The sequence below is a fragment of the Microtus ochrogaster genome, chromosome 4 (assembly GCF_000317375.1).
Source record: "Microtus ochrogaster isolate Prairie Vole_2 chromosome 4, MicOch1.0, whole genome shotgun sequence".
Lineage (NCBI taxonomy): Eukaryota > Metazoa > Chordata > Mammalia > Rodentia > Cricetidae > Microtus > Microtus ochrogaster.
The window spans coordinates 18,380,953-18,403,471 of record NC_022011.1 but is presented as its reverse complement, the minus strand read 5'-3'; the positions used below and the strand labels follow the sequence as shown (position 1 = coordinate 18,403,471).

Genomic DNA, 22,519 nt, shown 5'->3' with positions numbered 1-22,519 from the left:
GGAGGAGAAGAAGAAGAAGAAGAAGAAGAAGAAGAAGAAGAAGAAGAAGAAGAAGAAGAAGAAGAAGAAGAAGAAGAAGAAGAAGACACTAGTCGTATTGCAAGAGAGATCTCTCTTGCTAAAACAAATGGTAGGTTAAGTTCGGGAACAAACAGAATTTTTTTGTGTACTTTCAAAATATCTCCACAGATATACATTCATTATAATTGGTTTACAGTAGATAAAAATGAGAAGAACCAGTGACCCAGGGTTAAGGTCATCAGGATAAAATATATTAATTTCATGCATACCTAATATGATTCACTAAAATGGCTTATGACACATTTGCCAGAATATGCAGCCTCAGTATTAACATGGAGAAAATATGAGGAAAATCCAAATTGGTGATCATTCTATAACTTAACTGGCCAATAATCTTCAAAAGTATCTAGGTCACAAAAGAGTGAAAACCTGTCAAAATAAAAGGATCCAAAGTGACTATCTTTGTAATGAGGCTGAAATCTAATAATCTCAAAAAAAAAAGTGTAGGGCTGGAGAGATGGCTCAGAGGTTAAGAGCATTGCCTGCTCTTCCAAAGGTCCTGAGTTCAATTCCCAACAACCACATGGTGGCTCACAAACATCTGTAATGAGGTCTGGTGCCCTCTTCTGGCCTTCAGGCATACACGCAGACAGAATATTGTATACATAATAAATAAATAAATATTTTTTTAAAAAAGTATATATGCTCCTATTTTCTCGCTACAGTAGACAACCGCTACCTAGCTAAACAGATAATGCGAATCGTCCGAATCTGTAGTAAGGTCAGGTGTTCATGTTCAAAGACATTCAGAAAACGTGTTGTGATCTCCTGGCAAGGCCACTGTGTGAATTAACTGTTATTATATACTTAGAACAATGTGTGGCATTTAGAAGCTTCCAGAAAAGTACAAATATCACGTGTATTATGTGGAAGATGCCAGGAATGTCAGTCTAGTTGGCTTGTGAAAGAATGTGATTTTTCCACAGGCAGAAAACAGGCTTCCCAGAAGGAAAGCCTCAAAGGAAGGAGGCGGGCCTTTCCTCCTTATTGACCAGGGATCACGGCAACAAAGATCGGCGGCATCGCGTCCTTCCAAAACCCAAATTTTGACGTATGGCCTGAGAATAATGATGACGGCAGCAGGAACCTGAGCATGTGACCCGCTTCCACACACGGTCTCCTATGCCGAGCATGAAGAGGAGGGGCAGAATGTGAAAGCAAAGAAAAATGGCTCAAGTCAAAAAAGGAAGGGGACATTTAAGAGAATGTCATATATGGATGTCAAAGACTTGTCCAGAATATACAAAATGTGCGGTCCTCTATGCACGTCAGAATTTGTTTTATTTTAAGTGTCTACATGCTTATATGATATTTTTTACCACGGGCATGTAGTGTGAACAGAGGCAGGAAGAGGGCATTGAACCCCTGGAGCTTGAGCTACCATGTACATTCTGAGAATGGAACCCAGGTCCCCTACAGTGCTCTTAACTGCTGAGCAATCTCTCTAGAAGCCAGTCCAGTCTACATTCTAAAGCTAAGGGTGGTGCTAGACACAGGGTGGGTTGCTAGGGAGGTCTCGCCAAGAGGATCACAACAAGGGTTACTTTGTCCATCTGCATTAAATCCAATAGCAAGAAACGGGGAGGGAGGTAATGATTACTTAAACAAGATTTTAAAAAAACTGCTCTCTCACTTGCCCTGGTGGCAAGCACAGGGGAGAAACGGCAGGATGACCAACCCAGGCCCAGAACCAGGGTTGTGACTTAGTCCACCCCAATATCCACCCCATCTGTGATCTGCTGGAGCAAATGAAGGGACCCGTTCTGCAGACCAAAGCTGCAGGATCTCCACGACACAGGGCAGCAACAAGATACCCAAGAAGAGTCCCAGTGAGGGCCCAGCATTGATAGTGTAGCAGAAACCAGAGGCCTCGAACCACACCAATGACTCTTTGCAACGAACACTCACAAGTAAAGACACATGGGCAAAAGAGTCTATGATGTGACTCGCTGCGCCACACTGCAGCTTCCATGATGGGATTTTTAATTTTTCCGCTTAAACTTTGTTTCATTTGTGGGGAGGGCTGGTTTTCAGGGTCAGAGGGCAGATGTGAAGGGTTGGGGAGATGAGCAAACAGGATCAACATGTACATTGTGAAAGACACACAGAAAGAATAAGAAGAAAGTTAAAAAAAGACAAACTTCTCACTGTCAGGGCTGATGTGGTCATTTCACATCATTAGGGACCTGGGCTCCTTCCGTGTCCGTGAGCAACTCTTTGTGTTCTAGACGGCTGATGGAGAGGCAGGCACTGAGTCAGCAGCACAGGTGACTGGGAAGGAGAGAAGAATCCGAGCTGTGCACTGCCTCTCCAAGATGTCCTGGACGTCCCCGTCAGGCTCACCTTCTGTTAGCCAAAACTTAAACACAGAGCGGTACCTATCCAGAGGACGGGCGGGAGATGAGGTTCTAGTACACAGACATTTAATAATGTTGGGGTTCGGTATTACTAAGGAAGATAAAAGAGGGAGTGTTGGACCAGGCAGTTAGCAACACCTGTGAAGGGTACCAAAAGAAGCAGCCCCAGGGAGGTTTAACCCAGGACAAAGAGTTTGACAGTGTCTGGGGTGCTTGTCTTTTGCTTCAGACCCCTGCTTTCTTCCTCCAGCCCAAAGTGTCTTTCTGGAGGGAGCCACTGGGCTTTGGTATCAGAGTCCTCTTCCATACATTACACTGCAGGACCTCACACCCTAGCAGAACCAAGTCCTGCATCATCCAATCCTGTGGCTCCGCCCTCTCCCCAGCAGACACGCCCTCCAAGACCAAGAATTTCCTCCTTTAGAACTGGGTTTAGATCGGAAAAAAGGAGTTCTCTTCGTGCTAGGCTCTACATACCATGGCTGCTTCCATACTGGGCAGAAAAAAAAAATTGCACAAGGGGGTATCTCGGTCCATTTATGGTGGTCACATATTTTGAAAAATCAAGAGAGCTTTGGAGAAAAAAATAAAACCCAGTGTGAATACTTTGATCTGAGTTTAAGTAAATCTAATTCTGATTACTCTCTGAAGTTGGTTTTCACTTCCTATTAAATAACACCCCTTTCTCCAGAAATCCAGAAATACATTCTAATTGGGGGAAAGTAAGTCTTTGGTCTATTCTATCCAAGTCAAAAAAGAAGAATGAGCCTACATAGTCGTGCAAGCCTGTAATGCGAGCACTCAGGAGGAAGAGGCTGGGTGACTGACGTTCATGGCCAGCCTGGAGGACATAGAGAGTTCAATGTCTGCCTGATACAAACTTGTGTTTCCCTGACCTTGTTCAACTGTTGCCTTTTTCCTTCCTCCCCCAAAACTAAACAATGGTCCTCTGAGCTAAGAAACACAACGGATAAGTAGATGGGGGCAAAGACAGGCAATTGGGTCCTAGCAAAAGATATAAGTTAAGGCAAATGTGGGGGGGGGGGAACAATGGATTCTAACAAAAGCTCAGCGCTTTGATCTAAGAGTCTAGATTCTGTAGACATGCAAAGCAAAACACAGGATTTGGGTAGGGCAACTGTGAGAGGAGGAGATGAGGGGGAAACGTCTATGTGCATATACATCAAAGTCATAGAGGGTGACCCCCAAGAGAGAGAGGACCAACTCAAAACCTGTAGGAAAGGAAGGTATAGTGTATTAATTATTACAGATATTAATAATACAAAGATATTACAGCACATACTACCCTATGGCCATGGACCAGAAGTCACCCATGATTTCAGGATCTGAGAATCTAGGCACACTCTAAAGAGACTTTAAAAGGGTTTTTGAAATAACCTAATTTTTTTCTTTGTTTAGTTTTTCGAGACAGGGTTTCTCTGTACTTTGGAACCTGTCCTGGAACTCACTCTTGTAGACAAGGCTGGCACCAAACTTAGAGATCTGCCTGCCTCTGCCTCCCAAGAGCTGGGATTAAAGGCGTGCGCCACCACTGCCCGGCTTTGTTTTTGACCTGATAATAATGACACTTTCTTAGAAACAACTGAAGCTATGTTTCTGTTATGTAGTAGAACGGGATCATAATAAAGAGACTGACTTGTGTGTGTGTGTGTGCGTGTGTGTGTGTGTGTGTGTGTGTGTGTGTGTGTGTGTGCATGATCTTGCTTGTATACATATGTGTATATACATGCATGCCATGGCATGCATGTGGAGGTCAGAGGGCAACTTTTGGGAGTTCTGATCTCACCTTCCACTTGTAGAAATGGGGTTTCTATTCTTTCTACCACGTAACATACTCCAGGCTAGCCGGCCCAGAAACTTCCAGGCAATCCTCCTGCCTCTGCCTCTCACATAACCATAGAGTGCTGGGATTGCAGATGCCTGCTGATATGTGCGGCTGTTTTCTTTCTGAACACAGATCCCAGGGATCAAACTCCAGTCATCGGGCTTGCATGGCAACTGCTTTGCCCACCAGTCCATCCCCATGGGGCTCTAAGTTTTTATTTAGACTATTAATCTTCATTTTTTTTTCCTGGGCACAGCTGTCACGGAGAAAAATACTATTTGAAAAACAGACGGCAATACTTTGAAAACAAGAAAAAAGTTCCCAGACGAGGCCTGAAGAAGTGATGAACTCAACAGAGATGCAAGAAACAAAGATGTGGAAACTGGGACTTGAAAAGAGGCGACATTAACCAAGTCTTAGACCCAAAAGAGCAGTTAGCAATCAGGATCTACTATCTTACCCCCTCTGGGGTGAGGTTGCTTCTACATGAAATGCTTGCACCCTCCTAAGAGACTGGGATGGATGGTTCCAGATTGTCAGTTATGAAGCAGGGAACCTCCCTCTATGCCTTCTCTTTTACCCATCTGGCAAACATTACTGTCCAGTACCTTGGAGATGTATCATGAAACCCTTCTTTTTTCAACTGTGAGCACTTCCAAGTTGTCCCCCACTGTTATTGCTAATGACTCACAGGAGTCCTTTTCTTCCTTGAGGAACAAAACCCTGTTATTGTTTTCTCTTGCTTTTTACTTGCTACAGTCCAGAACCAGTCAGTTATCCTCCCTCTGAGTTACCTCCCTTGCTACAGTCCAGTATATTTCATGGGAATAATGGACAGACACCTTCTAATTTTCCTTTGAAATATTCTTTGAAACCATCACAGTCTAGAAAATTATTTTTGTGGGGTTTTTTTTGTCACCTTTTAAATAAGATTCGATTTGAGAATCATCAGCTGATGACCCAGCAGACGTTCCTGAAGAGAAATGTCATTCTCAAGGACATATTTTTAGTGTGTGATGCTCAGACTGAGCTTATCGCCCTTACCAAATAAAGATGTTTGTCGAGGTAGAACAGCAAAGGGAAGTTGAGAGCTATGACAGAGCAAGAAGGTCGCTTACTACAGCCCCTTCACCTCCAGAGGCAGAGATGGGAGCTCAATGAGATGAGCCTCCCCCTGGGACAGAATCCACATGATTTTGAACTAGGTTTCAAAGCTTTGGTAGCTCAGAGCCCTGTTGACTACTCTTTGATGCCGAGTTACTTTTAATCTTTTTGACTTGCCTTGTGTGGAAATTACTTATGCTGTCCATTATTATTCCCTTTAGAGAACAAAGGAAGTAAGGAGTGATCATGAGGTTTGTGTTGGACCAATGAAATGTGAGCGGAAGTGAAGTGTTTCACTTCTTCTTTATGAACTAGAATGTACTTCCTCAGGTTCCCTGTCTGCCACCATGGCAACAGACCAGGTACCAGATAATAGAGGTTCCACTAGAGGAAGACAATAAGGAGCTGAGGAAGGAGAGTGTGGGGCAGAGCTCCAGAGGGTTCACAAAGGACGTGTAGCCTGAGTGGAAAGTAATCCTTCCCAGTTTTAAGCCGCTGGGATTGGGGTAGGGGGTGGCGGGAGAACTGGTATGAAATCGCCCAACCTTGCCCTACTCAACCAGGTAAGGCTGAGTGATGCCATCATTCCCATGATGCAAATCTGTGCATGAAGATGTAAGAGGGTCTAGAACACAGAAAATCAGAATGCAGCTCCATAAGGCATTCCAAACTCCACACATCACAACCATTCTTTCTTCTTGGCTTATATGAGGGATGGGGGATGTAGCTTAGTACAAAGAATGAGTATTTGGTGGCCTCTCATTTTTGGAACCATTCTGCAGGTAAGTGCTTGGTGGGAATCCCCTCGGCCCTACAGTTAAGCCCGTAATGAATTAGATTATTTTAGGAAGGTCAATGCATTATGACCTCAAACGCATCATCCTGTAGTTACGTCCCATCACCTGTGCAGCCATCTTTAGTTTCGCTGGAAGCTTTTTAATCTAGATCATTCTCAGCCCTTTACAAGATCTCTAACTTTATAATCCCCACCGTGGCAAGTTGATGCCTTAAAAAAAAAAGTCACGTTACTGGACATTTTAAATTCACAGTGATAAAATGAACAGGTGAGCTTCATGGACTAGCAAGAGAGCTTGTGTGTCCTTGGGTAAGCCATTTCACATCTCTGGGCCTCAGTTTCTGCCTCTGTGTGATGGGGATAAGAGTCATCTTGCCCCCACCCAGAGTTATTATGGAAATAGGTCACATACAAATAATGATCCTGCCTGGATCATTAAAAAAGCTAAATAAGTCTTAACTGTATCTGACCTGCAGAATACACAGAAGTTTAGAAAGGAAGCGAGACCCTTTTCTTCCCTAGAAGAGCAAATTCAGCAAACTCTTTCGTCCTGCACATGGTGGTTTTCAGGGAAAGACGTAGACTACAGCTCTGCCTCCCTCACAGAGGTCTGAACGCATGTGGAGACGCAGATGGGTAGAGAAGCCGGTGTTGTTAACGGTTTAGGAGACTTTTCCAGCTCCCCAGCTGAGGGCATCCATCCAGCTGGGAAAATCCTTAAAGGGCTGGACTCGTTTATACTTTTTTCCATCTTAAACACTTGGACTTTTTCAGGTTTATAACAAAGCTCACAAAAATGCTAAAGCTTAAAGGAGAATTGCGAACTGCCAAGGGACTGAAGGATGAGGTAAGGCTCCCAGCTCCTACCTATGTGAAGGTGAACCTTTGTGGAAAGGGATCTCTTGCAAGCTCCTACCTATGTGAAGGTGAACCTTTGTGGAAAGGGATCTCTTGCAAGCTCCATGCCGCCAAATTCCAGGTATACCCATCATAAAATACCACGGACAGAGCAAGCCACAGACCATAGATTTAAGGGCTCAGATTTAAGCCTCAGCAGCTCTGGGCCCACATCTAACAACAGAGTAACCTGGACTGTGCTGCCCACTCTCTCTGAGCCTCCTTCGCCTCGCCTTAGAAGTATACATGATGAGCGGGATTTCAGATGCTTGCTAGGTAGCTACCAGGCACTGGGTGTAAAAGCACCTAATAGACATTTTTTTTATAGTTGCCAACATCTCTTTTTATCTAGTAGGATGTCGAAATGGAGTTTTCTGCTTTGTGTGGTTAAAGAGTTGGCCAAATTCTATGTATTAATTCCTTCATTGTTCCACAAAGGATGGAAAAGGTCCAATGGGGATAAGTGTAGAGATGTCTCACATTGGCATGGGCTCCTGCCAAGAAGTAAGCTGCTCCTAATCCAAACATTTATGCTGCATTCCTGCTGGGTTACTACTGCCATTCGGGACCTGCTGCTAGTTCTCCTGGGAACAAGGGTCTGGTGTGAACTTTCTAGGCTATTTTTTTTTTTGAATTTAACGTATGTCTTTGGAACACCTTCAATGTGCCAGGCATTGTTCTAGGAGCTGGAGGTTCGAAAAGCAAATGAAATAGAGATCTCTGTTCTCCTGGAGCCTACCCTCTATCAGACTAGCCCCTCAGGACATGATGGCCCAAAGTATGAAGGAATTCCTGACGTGCCAACAAAAAGCAACTCACATTTCACAGGTAGCCAATCTCTGCCATATACCATGTGTATCCTAAAGTACCTACTTGCATGTGTGCCAGCGTCACTGGATTTAACATGTCCATATTATTTGCTATGCGAGCAGAGCTATTTCTAAAATTTCTAAAATTTGAATGACTTTCCATTAATTCCCATCCAAAGTAATACAAAAACTGCAATGTTTATATAAAATTAAACTTGAGATTCTGGTCAGCAATATCCATATTAGTGTTTGGAATTACTGTTAATAAGTGTAAACTCAATTATCACAAGTAAAATGTAAAAATTCCTGAGGCAACATTAGTTTTTATGGCTTTGATTTCATAAAGTATCATTACATTTTTCTATTTATAGGGGCAAGGTGGAGGTCAGAAAACAACTTCCACCTCGTGGGTCTCTGATCTCCCATTCAGTTCCCGAGGTTTGGGGGGCCAGCGTCGTAACCTGCTGAGAAATCTCAGCCCCAGCTTTCGGCTTCCTAAAGCACAACGCTCACCATAGATTGGTATCTGTGCAGGGGTTGTAGGATTGCGAGGGTTAAATGTGGCTTTCCACTATTTGTAGAAGATTTGTCTTCATCCTTAGAGAATTTGTCACAGACGATTACCCAAGTCACCATTTGACGCCAAAGCTAGCCTAGAAATTACAACCCCAGTTTTTCAAAGCCACCTTGTTCAAGTCCCCAAACCGCCAGAATGCCACCATTTTGAATCTTAGATACTCTTTTCTCTCAAGTGCTGCTGAGTCATAAGCTTAAGTCTGACACAGCTCAACCTGAGAATAGACATGAATCTGTTTGTCAGTCCTTTAAAACTCAGAGCCACATGCAATCCCCCTCTTAAGACACGTGTTTGAGGAGCTCTGCTAATTAACCAATGGCTTGCTTAACCCATGCAGAACTCACTCTCATTGAATAGCTTATTTTCCAGAGTCATGGAAGCAACTGCAGTATTGGCATTTACTATTTTACCTGTGGGTTGGTAGCTTGGCCAACGTCATGTGCTTCCGGGCAGAGTAGCCAGGTTGGAATCTTACATAAGTAAAACTGGGTATCTGAGTCCCCGGTTTATGGAGATGAAACCTCTCCTAGCAACAGAGGTTTGTTATTTCAGACATCACTAACAACTTCAGATCCATGATGAGATCAGATGATACCCAAGAATCAGCACTACAGCTCTTGGTCTGTCTCCTACCCCAGTACTGCTGACAGAGCTGTGATTGACGAAATGTCGGAATAAATCCATACCTAATGCATATTGATACTCTAAAGGCATCTGCCTGGAAATTCATTCTACAGAAAGGACCTGGGATTATAAATAGTTCACAGCTAGTGTTTGGTAGAAGATATTATAAATTAGATCTACTAGGACCCCAGGAACACTCGCCTTTCTAGAGTTTCTGAGCACAGCCACTTCGTACAACTAACTGCATTTAAAATGGTTGCTGGGGAGCATCTCATTGTTCTTCACGAGCCTTTGCTCCTGCTCTGATACCTCAAGACCTCTGTGATTTGCTGTTTAGGAATGAATGAACCGTTACATTTTTATTTTAGCAAATTTCATCTGACATCTAGCAAAACACATTTGCTATTCAGCTGGTTTAAGGAACTGCAAAGGAAGGCGATTTCTCCCAAGCCTCTTGTTTTATGAATGAAGACATTTCCTTAGATACCCCAAGCTGATCCTAAATATCCAAATAACATAACGCTGAAGGCCTGCTCTGAATTCCTGGGAGTAGATAGGAAGGGGGTAACATTAGGCTTTCTACTCAGAGGGTAGTCCAACCTCTAGAGAGTGGATGATTTCACTAGCATGAGAAAGTGCATTAAACTGTTAACTTGGGGAAGCTCAAGTTGGGTCTCATCAGCTTTGTAGTATGGAGCCCTCGGTGGATGTGGCTCCATTCCAAGCAACCCTAGGACATGGTCCTCACCTTAAGATCAAAATCAGCATCAAGATGAAGGTGCAGAGCGTTCTCAGACCCTCCTGTAGGGCAAGTGTGGCATTGGCGCCTAATTCACAGATGATAGAAGTGATTTTGTAGCCAGAGCCAAGGGACCCTGAGCATCCCCTGTGAGTTTCCATACCATCCCTTGCAGCACGACCATGAGAAAGGCCTCTACGGTGCCAGGGTAAAGCAGCTGGTCTCTCACTGGGACCGTGCGTCTTGTTTTCAAGTTTAAAAAAAAAAAAGTGTCTGCATGCCAATTTTTAAAACCACCTTCTGCACACATTCTCTTAAGAGAGTCCCTGGTAATTGTCTTAATGGTAATCACAGGCCTGGGGCAGTTGGCGTCCAGTGTGATTTTTCTGAAAGTGAGGAGTGAGGGACAGGAGCTAGAAAGGGGGAGGGAGAGGTTTTGAGATAATGAAATCCTTTTAATGACAAAGCCGAGCCGTTAACCTAATTAAACTATAAAGTGATGGGGGGGGCTGCAGGTACTAAATGGAAATGGAGAAGTGAGTCAGCTGAGCTGGAAGGCTTCTGGGAACACTCTGGATTCCGGGTACCCTGACACTGTGGTTCCAGCTCCCACACTGTCCTCTGGCCCACCTTGGCCTTGCTCAAAGGTCTTCCGAATGGACCAGTCCGCTAACGCCTGATTTACTGTGTCCATCTCAGGCCTCTAGTTCCCACGGGAGTGTGTGCTGTGTAGTTCATGTATTCCAGAAGCCGCTGCGTCAGTGTGGTAGGGTGGCACATGGGTGGCTCCATGGGTGATCCGCTGACCCTCCTCCTAACCAGATGTGAGGCTTTGGAAAGGCTGCTCAGAGCCATGTCCCATTGCGGTGTCCCCTCCCCTGAATTCCTCTGGAAACAGTTGCTTTAAGGCCACTGGGGTCACCAGAGGGTTGGGAGTGCTTGGTTGCTCACATCCCATGGTTCAGTCCTTGGCCACTGTATCACTGGTGTAGAGTTTGAGAACTCAACTCTCATTCCCACCAATCAAGATCAACTCTGAGATGTAATCATGCCCTGCATTGTCCTATAGGATCGGGCTAACATCAGCCAAAGGCCTTCTGTGTAAATGTCCCCTTTAAGAGTTTCTTCCCCTTCTCTCTTTGGCTTCCCAGCCCCACCCCCTTAACCAGTTTGCTGGTTCACATGGGAGCTGGGAACCTTTCTTTCTTCTTCTTCCTTCTTTCCTCTAAAGCAATGCAGGCATAGGAAGGAAGCTTTCAGGGGTGCCGAATGCTCCCTGCTAAATTCTTCTCACATTACCACCACCCACGCTGGAAACCGGCATCATGAGGGGGTAGAGAGCCCACCCGCTTGCCATCGCTTTGTACCCAACCCCCCTCCCCACCCAGTCGCTTCTCTCTGCACACTTTGTTTTGATCCAAGTCACTACTCTCCATTCTGATCTAGCAACAATTAGCTAACCCTTCTAACTCCTAATCAAAGTCAGGGGATCTTACTGATCAGGCCAGGCCTTTCTCTTTTGCTCCCAATGGTAAGCCTTGTAAAGAAAAGCACTGGGTTAATAGGCGGGGGTGGGGGGTGGGGGGGGCGGTGGTTAATGAATAAAGAGAAAGTTGAGAGGCTTCAGAATCCCTCATCAGCTCCATCGCTGATTCACTGTGGTCTTGACAAGTTCATTTGACATCTCGATATGTTTATTTCATCAGTGGCAGACCATTAATATTTATAGACAGTTCTCCGGGTATCTGGAACCATTCTAGGCCCTGACTTCCTCTTGAAAAACAAGGGAATTGTCTGATGCCCCCACAGCAGCGTGGTGAAGATTAATTAATATAAATAAGTAATCGTCTGACTAATGCAGGGCACTCAGACACCTCATCAATGGATCCTGTGTAAATGTTACCTGAGATGAGTAATATCAGCAGAGATGCGGCAGCGAGCGGATTCGCAGCAAATTCAGCTCCCCGTCAACCTGCTAAGTGAAGGAAGCAAGTGTTTCCTCAGTCGCTCCTAACTGATGATTTTGTTTTTTCTGGCTGCCTAGGCCGGGGAGAGAGACAGAGAAGTGAACAACCTGAACAGCAAGCTCTTGAGCCTGCAGCTCGACATCAAGAATCTCCATGACGTCTGCAAGAGACAAGGGAAGACCTTGCAAGAGAACCAGCTGTGTGTGGAGGAGGCCCTGATGAACAAGAGCCACGTAAGGCACTGGGCAGCAGCTGCCTGCCTCGCCCCTCCTGACTACCCTAGCTTCTTTTGATGGGAACTAAAGAGAGTTCTCCTGTGGCTTACTCAGAGTACTGAATTACCAAGCAGGGAGGGAACTAATCATACCACACGTGGTCTGACATAATTCCTAGCTTTGGGGCTTTTCAACCTAGCTATTTCCAGCATTATCATGATATTGGATATTATCTTTCTCCTTATCTGGATTTAGCTCATCCTGAAAATACTAGATCACAGTGATATAAGGGTGGGTCTCGGGCAAACTTCCGAGTTAGCCATGGCAATGAATGCCACTGTGCCCGCTCTGAAGCATCTCTGCGTATCAGCTGACGGGTATTCTTTTTTAAAAAAAATATTTATTTATTAAGTATACAGTATTTGTCTGCGTGTATTCCTGCAGGCCAGAAGAGGGCACCAGACCCATTACAGATGGTTGTGAGCCACCATGTGGTTGCTGGGAATTGGACTCAGGACCTTTGGAAGAGCAGGCAATGCTCTTAACCACTGAGCCATCTCTCCAGCCCCTTCATAATGCCACAACTGTGCCTCGCTGCCTGGGAGCCGTTCTTCTGGAGGCTGGAATCCAGTCATTCCATCAGCACGTGCCGGAGAGTCCTCAACCAATAACGGACAGATAGGGAGAAGACTGATCAAATTACCACATCCCTTTCCCCTCAGTCCAAGCTAACTCAAGGCTGGGGCCCTTTGCTCTCCCCCAGAATTCCTCCATCGGACTGAGCCCAGTGGATCAGTCATAGCAAGCTTAACCTGCTTCTCCCCCTTCCTTGTCTCCATCCCTAACGTGGCTGAGTTTTCTACAACCACCTCCCACACAAGCTACTTGACCCTCAGTGCCTCGTTGTGGGGCCTGACTTCACAGCCCAGGCAGGTCAAGTGGTAACCCATACCCTATTCAAATGTGAAAAGACAGACCTTACGCCTTCCAGTCTTTCTCAAAACTGACTTTGAATTAACCCTAACCTCTAGGTCTAGACAGTGCACCAACTAAGCAATTTCCCTTCAACTGAGGCTCTCTTTCTCTTAGCAAACTCGAAACCTGAAGCGTTTAAGCCAGTCTCTAAATGCATTGACACAAATCTGGGGAGCAGATGGAATGATTTCTGAGAATTCCGTACTATGGCCCCTTTCTTTCTGATTGTAAACTAAGTTCCATGTAAACATAGCTACTGCTGCTCAGACCCTCGCGGAATCCCTGGGTTAGGCCCCCAGCTGCTGTGTAGGTAGCCACACATTGCTGGCCTCTCCTCATTGCATCTGTTACCACGCTCCCAGGATGCTCCACTTCACGAAATAAACCACACATTGTTCCCTGAAGCTGCCTGCATCCGCTACCAGCCAAGCAATTCCACCTCCTCTTACTGACCTTACTCAGGAAAATCACCAAAAAAGTTTAAAAAAAAAAATCAGCTGGTTTTCCTAAATCAGTCTCAGGAAGACGATCATAATTTATTTCTTTCTAAATATGAACATTGTAGGATATTTCCACTCACAGCTACCATGAGTTTACTTATCGCCCCAGTCAGAGGAAGCCACGGGCTTATAAATGCGTCTGGCAGCTTAGAGGGAGAAAGGCATTAAATCGCATTTTATTATTCTAATTGCCCAGAAGAAGGTCTAACAGCTTGAGACAAGCTTTAAAACAGAGCTCTTTTTCCCTAGCACTTAGTGCAAAATCTAAATTGCACACTATGCGTACAAACACACAATTACACGGAGACCTACACCCATCTCCTCGGAGCCCCTTCAAGACCTGCTTTCCGTGTTGACAAAGGAGAAACACCAGGCTTTCTGGAATTTTGACTAATACTGATGAGGAGCTGGGCAAATAGGCAGGAGGTCCTGATTCAGGACCATATTTAGGGGAGAAAAGTAAACTATTATATCAGATATTATATGTAACAAAGGAAAGAGAAGGAGGGAGAGATGGGTAATGGAAGAGAAAGTGTACGGCCCTATAAACCAAAGAACACAGACTCCAAACCCCAGGAGCAGAGCAGAGCTTGTGGCAAAGAGAATGAGGTTCTGGGACTGGAGAGAGGACTCAGCCATCAGAAGCAGATTGCTTTGCAGAAAACCAGAGTTGATTCCCAGCACTGGGTAGCGCACAACCTCCTGTAATTCCAGCTCTAGGTGCCTGGCGCCCTCTTCTGACCTCCATGTGTACTGCATTCATCGGTACAAACCCACACTCAGACACACAAACACACATCATTTAAAATAAAATCTTTTAGAGTCGAGACAGAGTAAAAGTCCGTGTAACAGCCCTAACTGTCCTGGAACTAGCTCTTGTAAGCCAGGCTGGCCTCGAACTCACAGAGATTCTCCTGCCTCTGCCTCCTGAGTGCTGGGATTAAAGGCGTGCGCCACCACCTGCTGGCATAAAATCTTTTTTTTTAAGATAGGGAATTATTTTAAAGTAGGGTACCCAAGACAGAGAACTGATGGGCACTTCACCTTTGGGTACCAGCCTGCACGTGCCTGCCCCTGAGACTGAATTAGGTCCTTCAGTTTATACCGTGTCCCCCCCTCACTCTAGTCAGAGTGACTCAGGGTGAAAGAAGAAAAAGAACAACTAAGATATTAAAATAACATGATGATCCAAGACTGCATGCTGTGGTACACACCTGAAATCCCAGAACTAGGAAACATGAGGCAGGGGGATTACCAGCCTAAATCCATCCTGGCCCATGCAGCAAAATCTAGGCTAGCCTGAGTTATATGGAAGACACAGCTCTAAAATGAGTCAGAAGCTTGAGAAATGGGTCTGTAGGTAAAAGTGCCTGATACACAAGCATGAGGACTTGGGTTCAAATCCTACAAACTCATAAAAAGTACTCAAATAAAACATTGAAGCGGTGTATGCCTGTAGCCTCAGCACGGGAGAGGTGGAGGCAGAACGGCCCCCAGGCCTTGCTAGCCAGCCAGTCAAATTAAGTAGGAAAGCTACACATTAGTGAAAGACTGTTTCTCCAAAAATAAGATGGACAGCGACTGAGGAAGATGTCTGACATCAGCTTCTAGCCTCCACACAAATGCAGGCATACTCTGAAACACACACACACAAGCTGAAACCAAATAAATATCAGAAAAAGGAGAGCATTTTTAGCAATTTGCCCAGGTTTTACTCACTGGTGGGGGTTTGGGGAGCATACCCAGGGACCAGAACTCATATCATTGAACTAATCTTGGAGACGGATGGAAGGCACCATTTTTAGTATAAATAGATATAAAGAAAATATTATTCTTTCAAGTGAAGGTAATTAGTTGACTATCTTAAGATTGGTAGAAGCCTGGTGAGCATTATCACACTATCATTTCAACCGCTGGTGATGAAAGCAATTTTAATGAATTTGCTAAATGCAATGGGAGGTTCTGAATTGGATGAGAGAACAGAAAATAAAAATTAATGGAAAATATACAAAATTCCAAAACTGTATCTAGTTCCATTCCTAATCATCTATCCAGAGTTAATTTCTTAGTCGGGTTGCATAAGAAGGTAACATTGGGACAGTATAAAGGAGGATGCATCAGAAATTTGTCCTATTTTTGGCATTTGTCTAGGAATAGAGAGAGAATCATTCCAAAATAGCTTTTTAAAAAATGGGCCCCTATGTAAGCAGAGGTCCGGTGAGAAAACTGTCTAAACCACAAACATTCATTTTAATAAAATGCCTGTCACTGAATATGCAGCTCTGTGCTCAACAAAAGTGCCCATAATTTATAGATTACATAGGCAGTGACGTGCAAGCCTCTCTAGTGATAAAGAAGGTTAACATGGGGATCCAAGGAAGTATCTCACGCCACACCTCCAAGACGGGAAAGGAAGCTCATGGCAATGACTGGGGGAAAGACAGCGGAATCCTAAGTTCTTAAATGAATAAAGAAAACTATCAGGGGCACAGTTATCAGAACAGTGCCAACCCGTGAGGGCAGAACGCGCAAGCCTGAAGAAGGAGGAAATGGTTAAAGTATTTTGAAAAGCCAGCTTTAGGCAAATCAGCAGGGCCTGATGACATTCTTCTAGGAGTGCTTAAGGAATTGGCAGGTGTTATTACATAGCTGCCAGTGATTATTTTTGAGAACACAAGAGGATCAAGCAGTCCCTGTAGACTGACAAAGGGTAAATGAAGTGCTCATCCTCTTAAAAAGGGAGAGAGGGCAATCCTGGTAATTATAGACCTGTCAGCCTCGCTTCAGACCAGGGAAAATATAGAACTTAACATCAATCAATTAGCATCGGCTTCAAAGGCACAAAGTATTGGGTGGGAACCAATGTGACTTTTCGAAAAAAAAGAATCATGCCAGGCCAATTACTTTCCTTCCGTGATCAAGTGGCCTCGTAGGCAAGGAAGGAGCAATAGTTACCGTCTCTTTGACTTTCACTTCCAGTGGAGCTGAAAGGTTGGTGAAATATGGGAACAGCTTCCTATGGGCAACCAGACATCTCCAGCTTTTCATGTGGCTAAGACCAGGGCAGAAATCTAGCAGAGAAATCGGGTAAACCAGATGGTTTCCAGAGTCACATCCAACCCTGGACAGTTACCTAGGGAGCTGGTATTACTTCTTTAAAGGCACTTCCAGCTTGCTTGGGTTTTTTCTTTTCTTTTCTTTCCAGATTCCAAATTAAAACTCAAGGAAGAATATAATGTCTATATATTTGTTAGGAAAAAAAGACTTTTGAAAAGAAGACAGGGACTGGGGAGATGGCTCCATGGGTAAGGAGATTTCAGTGCAAGCGTGAGGATCTGGATGAAGCTCCCCAGCAGCTGTATTAGCGCTGGCTGTGGTGGCGCACATCTGTCAATCTAGGGCTGGAGCTTAGGAGGAAATGGCAAATTCCTGGAGCAGCTCAGAGCTGGCCTAGTCGAACTGGCAAGCTCCGGATTCAGTAAGAGACCCTGTCTCAAAATATTAAGGTGAAAAGTAATTGAAGAAAGACACCTGATTTCAACCTCTGGTCTCACATGTATTCACACACACAGACACACACACAAACACACACACACACACACACACACGATAGAAAGTGTCATGGTGACTGTCCGAATCTGTCCTTTGTCAGGCGTATAAGTAAACTGTGAATTTAACCTATCATTTCTTTTAACCCATTATTCAATTTAACCTATTATTATTGCTTCATATTTATCAAGAGTTAAGAAAACAAACTTTTAAATATATAAGGACAAATAAGCAGAAATTTAATAGGTCTGAACTAATTTTAGACATTTCTCCTCATCTATAAAATTTGGTGTCTCCAAACCCATAGGCACCTCTAATATGCAAATGTCTAAAATTCCCATCCCATATAATTCCAGCTTCTCTGTGGGCTTGGTTCTTGGGTCTTCCTAACCGGTGGCATTAGTCCAGGTGCTGTATTTGTTACAGACGGCAAGAGTTCAAAACACCCCACCATCTGGCTGTTCTATCGTGTTCCCTCCAACTAACGTCAAATCCAGGATTCCGCATGAGCTGTGAGGAAGAGAAATGACTCGCAGTTCATTAGTATGGCTGCCAGGATGGAGGGATTCGTGCGCAGCGCTCAGGAAACGACACCTTATACCCACAGGAAGCCTCAAAGCCAGTGAACAAGTCTGAACTCTCTGGCATCCCCAGGTGCTAGGAGGAAAAGACAATTTGCTGCTTTCAAACGACGAGGGCTTTTCTCGTCCTTTTGGACAATGGAGAGAAGAGTGGACACATGAGGAAGAGGCAAGGAAGGAATACACCCAAGGAGACGGCGGTAGAGTTTCCAGCGAAGCCTCCGCATCCAGCAGCAGAGGGGCAGATCTAAATCCTGTTCTACTAGATCCGAGGTCTTAACCTTCAGCAATCAACTTGCCTGAAAAAAAAAAAGTCAAGAGAAAAAATGACTTGAGCTCAAATGATCAGGGACTTGGGGTATTCTCTCATTGAAGCGAGTCCCTCAGAATCAGCTCTAACTCAAAATGTTCATGCCACACTTTAGCTCTGCCCACATTATTTAGCTGGAAGAAGTTTTTTTTCTTTCCACTGTAGCTCCCAATAGCCCCTCTATCTGTATAGAAAAAAGGATTTGAGCTCTTGGATCCTTCCCTGTAGAGACATTTGTGTGCCTGCGTGGGGTATATGTAGATGGAAAGACAGACAGAGAGAAAGAGAAGAAAGAGTGTGTGTGTCACGCACATCCACACGCATGCCCAACTCCCTCTTCTCCAAACCTCATTAGCAAGCGAGTTGTGAGAACAGCAACATTAGCTTGGGGAGACTAAACGCACCTAACAGGATTCCATATAAACACAGACAATCACAACTACATTCTGTAAATACAGATTTCGTCCCCTTCCTAGGGGCAGCATTCATAAGTTACTGGATCCAACTATTAAACTTGTCTTTGCTGAATATTTCTTTTGCTTGGTGACAACCATGGTTCATTTCTTGTCCATCTTCTGAATTCCAAGGCATGGGAAGCGAGGTCAGTTTCAAAGGGGGCTGGGAAAAAGGAACACCGATTGGGCTGACACCATCAGGATTTGTCTTTGTGGTCCTGAGCTGGGCTGTCAGTATCTCATCCTTGCCACCACCACCCTTCTCACCTACGGTTTCTTACCCTAGGATCTCAACTAAACTTCATTAAAATTCCATCTCTCCAGTGACTTCAGTCACTCTTGTCTGGACAGCCATGATTCCCCCACAGCCTAACATCTAACTCAGTGGTGAATTCTGAAGGCTCTATTTTCAAAATAGATCTAGGATCCAACCATTTCTCCTAACTTCCACTACTACGACATTGCTCCAGACCACTCTCTCCTTGCCAGATTCTTCCATAGTCACCTCCTGTGCACTTTCTCTGCTCCTGGTTTGGCTTTCTTACAGCTGACTTTCGGTAGACTGTGCCGTGTGTCCTTTGTAAACTCTATGAAAGATGTGTGTGTGTGTGTGTGTGTGTGTGTGTGTGTGTGTGTGTGTGTGTGTGTGTGTGTGTGTAGAATGCACATGTGCAGATATCTGTGCTTATAGAGGCCACACGAGATGCCTTCCACTATCCCACTTTCTCTCTTGAGACGGGCTCTCTCACTGAATCCAAAGATCACCGATTGGCTGGCTAACAAGCTTGGGTAGTCTGTCTATCCACCTGTCTCTACTCTCTCCCCACATAACCAGTGCTATTGCTACAGCCTTCAAAGACAATGCTTGGCTTTTACATGGCTTCTGGGGATTTGTCCTCCGGCCTTAATGCTTGTACAGCAAGTACTTTACTAACGGAGCCATGTCCACAGCCCGCTCTCATAATTTTACAAATAGAGCACAATTAAGAAATTGCATACTTATCAATGGCAGGATTTTTATCATTTATAAATTATTAAACTTCAACGAAACTATCGAAACATTATTTGTAATGCCTTGAGTCCAAGAGACTGAAAAACAATATAGCCATCGTTGCTCTTAGTAGTCTCCCTGAACCTGAAGGTAAAACTCAATTGCTGAGCACATCACAGTGGTGATAGGGGACGTTAGTGAGGGTTGTCACCTCTTCTCTCTCCTTTGAGTCAGTCTTCCTCCCTACAAAGTCCCAGACAGACCTGGAAATCATGATGGAGACCAGGCCAGGCTGGAATGACACCGAAGAAACGTAGCCCATTGCCCTGTGACGCTAGACTTGGACCAGGACTGAATTGTCAACAGAGGCTGCCCAATCTGCATGGCAGAAGGTGAATGGAAACTCGTGCACAGTGGCTCATGGTAAGGCCCCAAATACCAACTGAACTGGCCTGACTGCCCCCCTTCACATGGCACAGAAATTCACACGGCGCAAGCTACACAGAAAGAAACATACCTGAGCCTAGGAAGGCAGCACACCGTTGCTCTAGGCTAGGCTGCAGGTAATACTCTCTGTCCTCCCTTGCCCATCAGCCCTCATCCAGTGTCCTCCATAAGCAAAGACATCTTTAAGATCCTAGTGCTGAGCACACCACACACTCTGAACACAGGACTTGGAGGAACTGAGCTGGAACTGACCTGGAAGCCTTCTGAAGGCTGACTGGCACGGCGTTGGAAGGTGCTGTGTGAGGTGCCCGGGAAAAAAAGCAGTCTGTGGTCCTACAAAGCTGGAAAATCGACAGACTACAGCAATCATCAGCCCAGTGAGATACCTTCAGTGGAGCAAGAGCGCCACTTCCGTCTTGTGGGTAGCCCACAGCTGTCTATTGAAACTTAAGGCTCACTCTATAGGAGGGAATTTCATGTCTCCTCCCACAAACTTAGCTCTGTTACCTGGGTACTCTTAATACTTAAGTCACTTCAGGAACCATTGACCAAAACTTTACTTCCTCCCAGCCCAAGCTTGTCTTCTTTCCACGTGCATGAAACAAGTAAGCACAGTGTTAACCGTATCTCTATAGATCCTTTATATGAATGATTACTTTTCTTCTGGCCTACATGAATAATAATAGCTCTGGATTGGGGACACAGGGCAGTGAGATGGCTCAGTGGATAAAGGGACTTGCCACCATTCTTGATGGCCTGAGTTGGTGGAAGGAGAAAATCAATTCCCAAAAATTGCCCTCTGACCTCCGCTTGTCGACCACGGTAGGTTGCATACCCACCCAACCATACAAATAAATAAATAAATAATGTCATTTTAACTTTTTTCCAAGAAGGGTCATTTCTTCTTTTGATTCCTTCTCACAGAACAGGAATATGAAGTGATACAGTGCTTGAGGCATGTAAAGAAATGTTTAGACATTTCTCTGTGGATGAAAGCATCAGAGGGTGGAGAGCTGGGTGTGAACGGTTGAACAAACACAAAAAGGCCACTCTGTGGCCTCTGACCCTGTTCTCTACATCCTGCCCGTGCTGTAGAACAAGAAGCAAGCCCAGACGCTAGTCTTCAAGGAGACCCACGTAGACTTCGGGGCCAACAAGCAGTGTCACCTGAGGCAGCTGCAGCAGCTGAAGAAGAAGCTGCTGGCCCTGCAGCAGGAGCTGGAGTTCCGCACCCAGGAGCTGCAGACCTCCTATTGCTCGCTGCTGCAGTACCAGTCCATCCTGGAGAAGCAGACCTCCGACCTGGTTCTTCTTCACCATCACTGCAAGCTCAAGGAAGATGAGGTATCTCGAGCTTGACCTCTGGCCTGTCCCAGGTGCCCGTGCACCTCCAGCACTCCCTCCCCAACGGCAGGCAAGCACCACGTTTCAAAGGGAGGGCCTTGCACCACCTGGAGCAGACCTAAGAGCCCCCCTCCTTAGTGCATGACCCACCTGAAGGTTAGCAGAGGGAAACTAAATGAACTGGCAGGACTAGGTTGAGAGAGCCGGTATTAATGCATGCGGAGGGTGGGGCTCCTGCACACACACATGTGGTGTATCTATGCATGAGAGACCATCTCCTCCATATTGTTAGGGTTGTTAAAGTACAAAAGACTCCAGATCTCTCAGAGTTAAAAAAGAAAAAAAAAAGTAAAAGATCCATTAAGTTGAGTGTTTTTAGGAAAGTTGGCTTTGGGAGCTGTATAAATCCCTGGCACCGCACAAATGGTAAGATGTCCAGCCCCGGTTTGGAGTGGGTCACTAAGGGCCATATTGTTCTTCAGGCTAGAGTTTTAGAGCTACAGACTTAGCGTAAGTGCATTTTCCACATTCACTTATATTGGTGCTCCAGAGCAATATTTTTTTAAAGCAACGACCATCATCCGAGTGAAATTCCAAGTACATTCCAAAGACCCACAGGACTCAGCTCGGCTTGGCAGTAGGGGCGTAGGCAGTCTTAGCACTGTGGCTCTGAAGTAATGGGGCAGGCAGACTCACAGGCGTGCCTGCCCCTGACAGTTTCTTCTTTCAGACTTAATGAAAATTCCAAGGAGTATTTTAGACAGTGTTTTTCCTTAAAGACTAACTCCAGGGGCTTGAAAGAGGGCCGTACAGAGAGCACAGAAAATTCTTTAAAGGGCATAGTATGGCTTGGAAAGAGTTTGTGAAAATGGATGGGAGAGGAAGAAAGAAAGGTTATCCCGCAAAATGTCATTTGGGGGAAGTCTGCGAGCTTCAACTGTGGTTTAACAAAGCTCTAAGTGTTCCAACTGGCTGTTCACTGCGCCCTACACCAGAGCCCAACCTGGATAAAGCACCCCCGAATTAGCTGGGATGCTACTTAGCAGCAAGGACCAGAAAGAGCTGTTAGCGACAGTCAGAGGCAGGTGGCCTGATGCTGTTATGACAACTGCATGTGTCACCAGGATCCTAAAGTCTGACTTTTAGCTTTATCCTTCCATCCACTTAAGATGTCCATTCCCTGGGTCCCCTGAAGTGGCTGCCAGAACTCCGGCAATCACATTCTTATTCCAAATAAGCCAGGCGAAAGGGAAGATGGGAAGAAAGTACGTTTTCCTTTTAAGGACACTTGCCAGAAGTTAGAGAGAGAGAGAGAGAGAGAGAGAGAGAGAGAGAGAGAGAGAGAGAGAGGAGAG

General features: G+C 45.1%; 1 protein-coding gene across 1 annotated transcript in view; it reads left to right on the top strand.

Annotated features, from left to right (window-relative positions):
• The window catches only part of Pmfbp1 (polyamine modulated factor 1 binding protein 1), a 174,035-nt gene that overhangs the window by 118,040 nt on the left and 33,476 nt on the right, over positions 1–22,519 (top strand). Inside the window, exons 5-7 of the mRNA XM_005345702.3 lie at positions 4,541–7,031; positions 11,875–12,030; positions 20,916–21,164. Coding sequence (XP_005345759.1) covers positions 6,981–7,031; positions 11,875–12,030; positions 20,916–21,164 — 456 coding nt within the window. The 5' untranslated portion in view covers positions 4,541–6,980. The remainder of the gene's footprint in view (positions 1–4,540; positions 7,032–11,874; positions 12,031–20,915; positions 21,165–22,519) is intronic.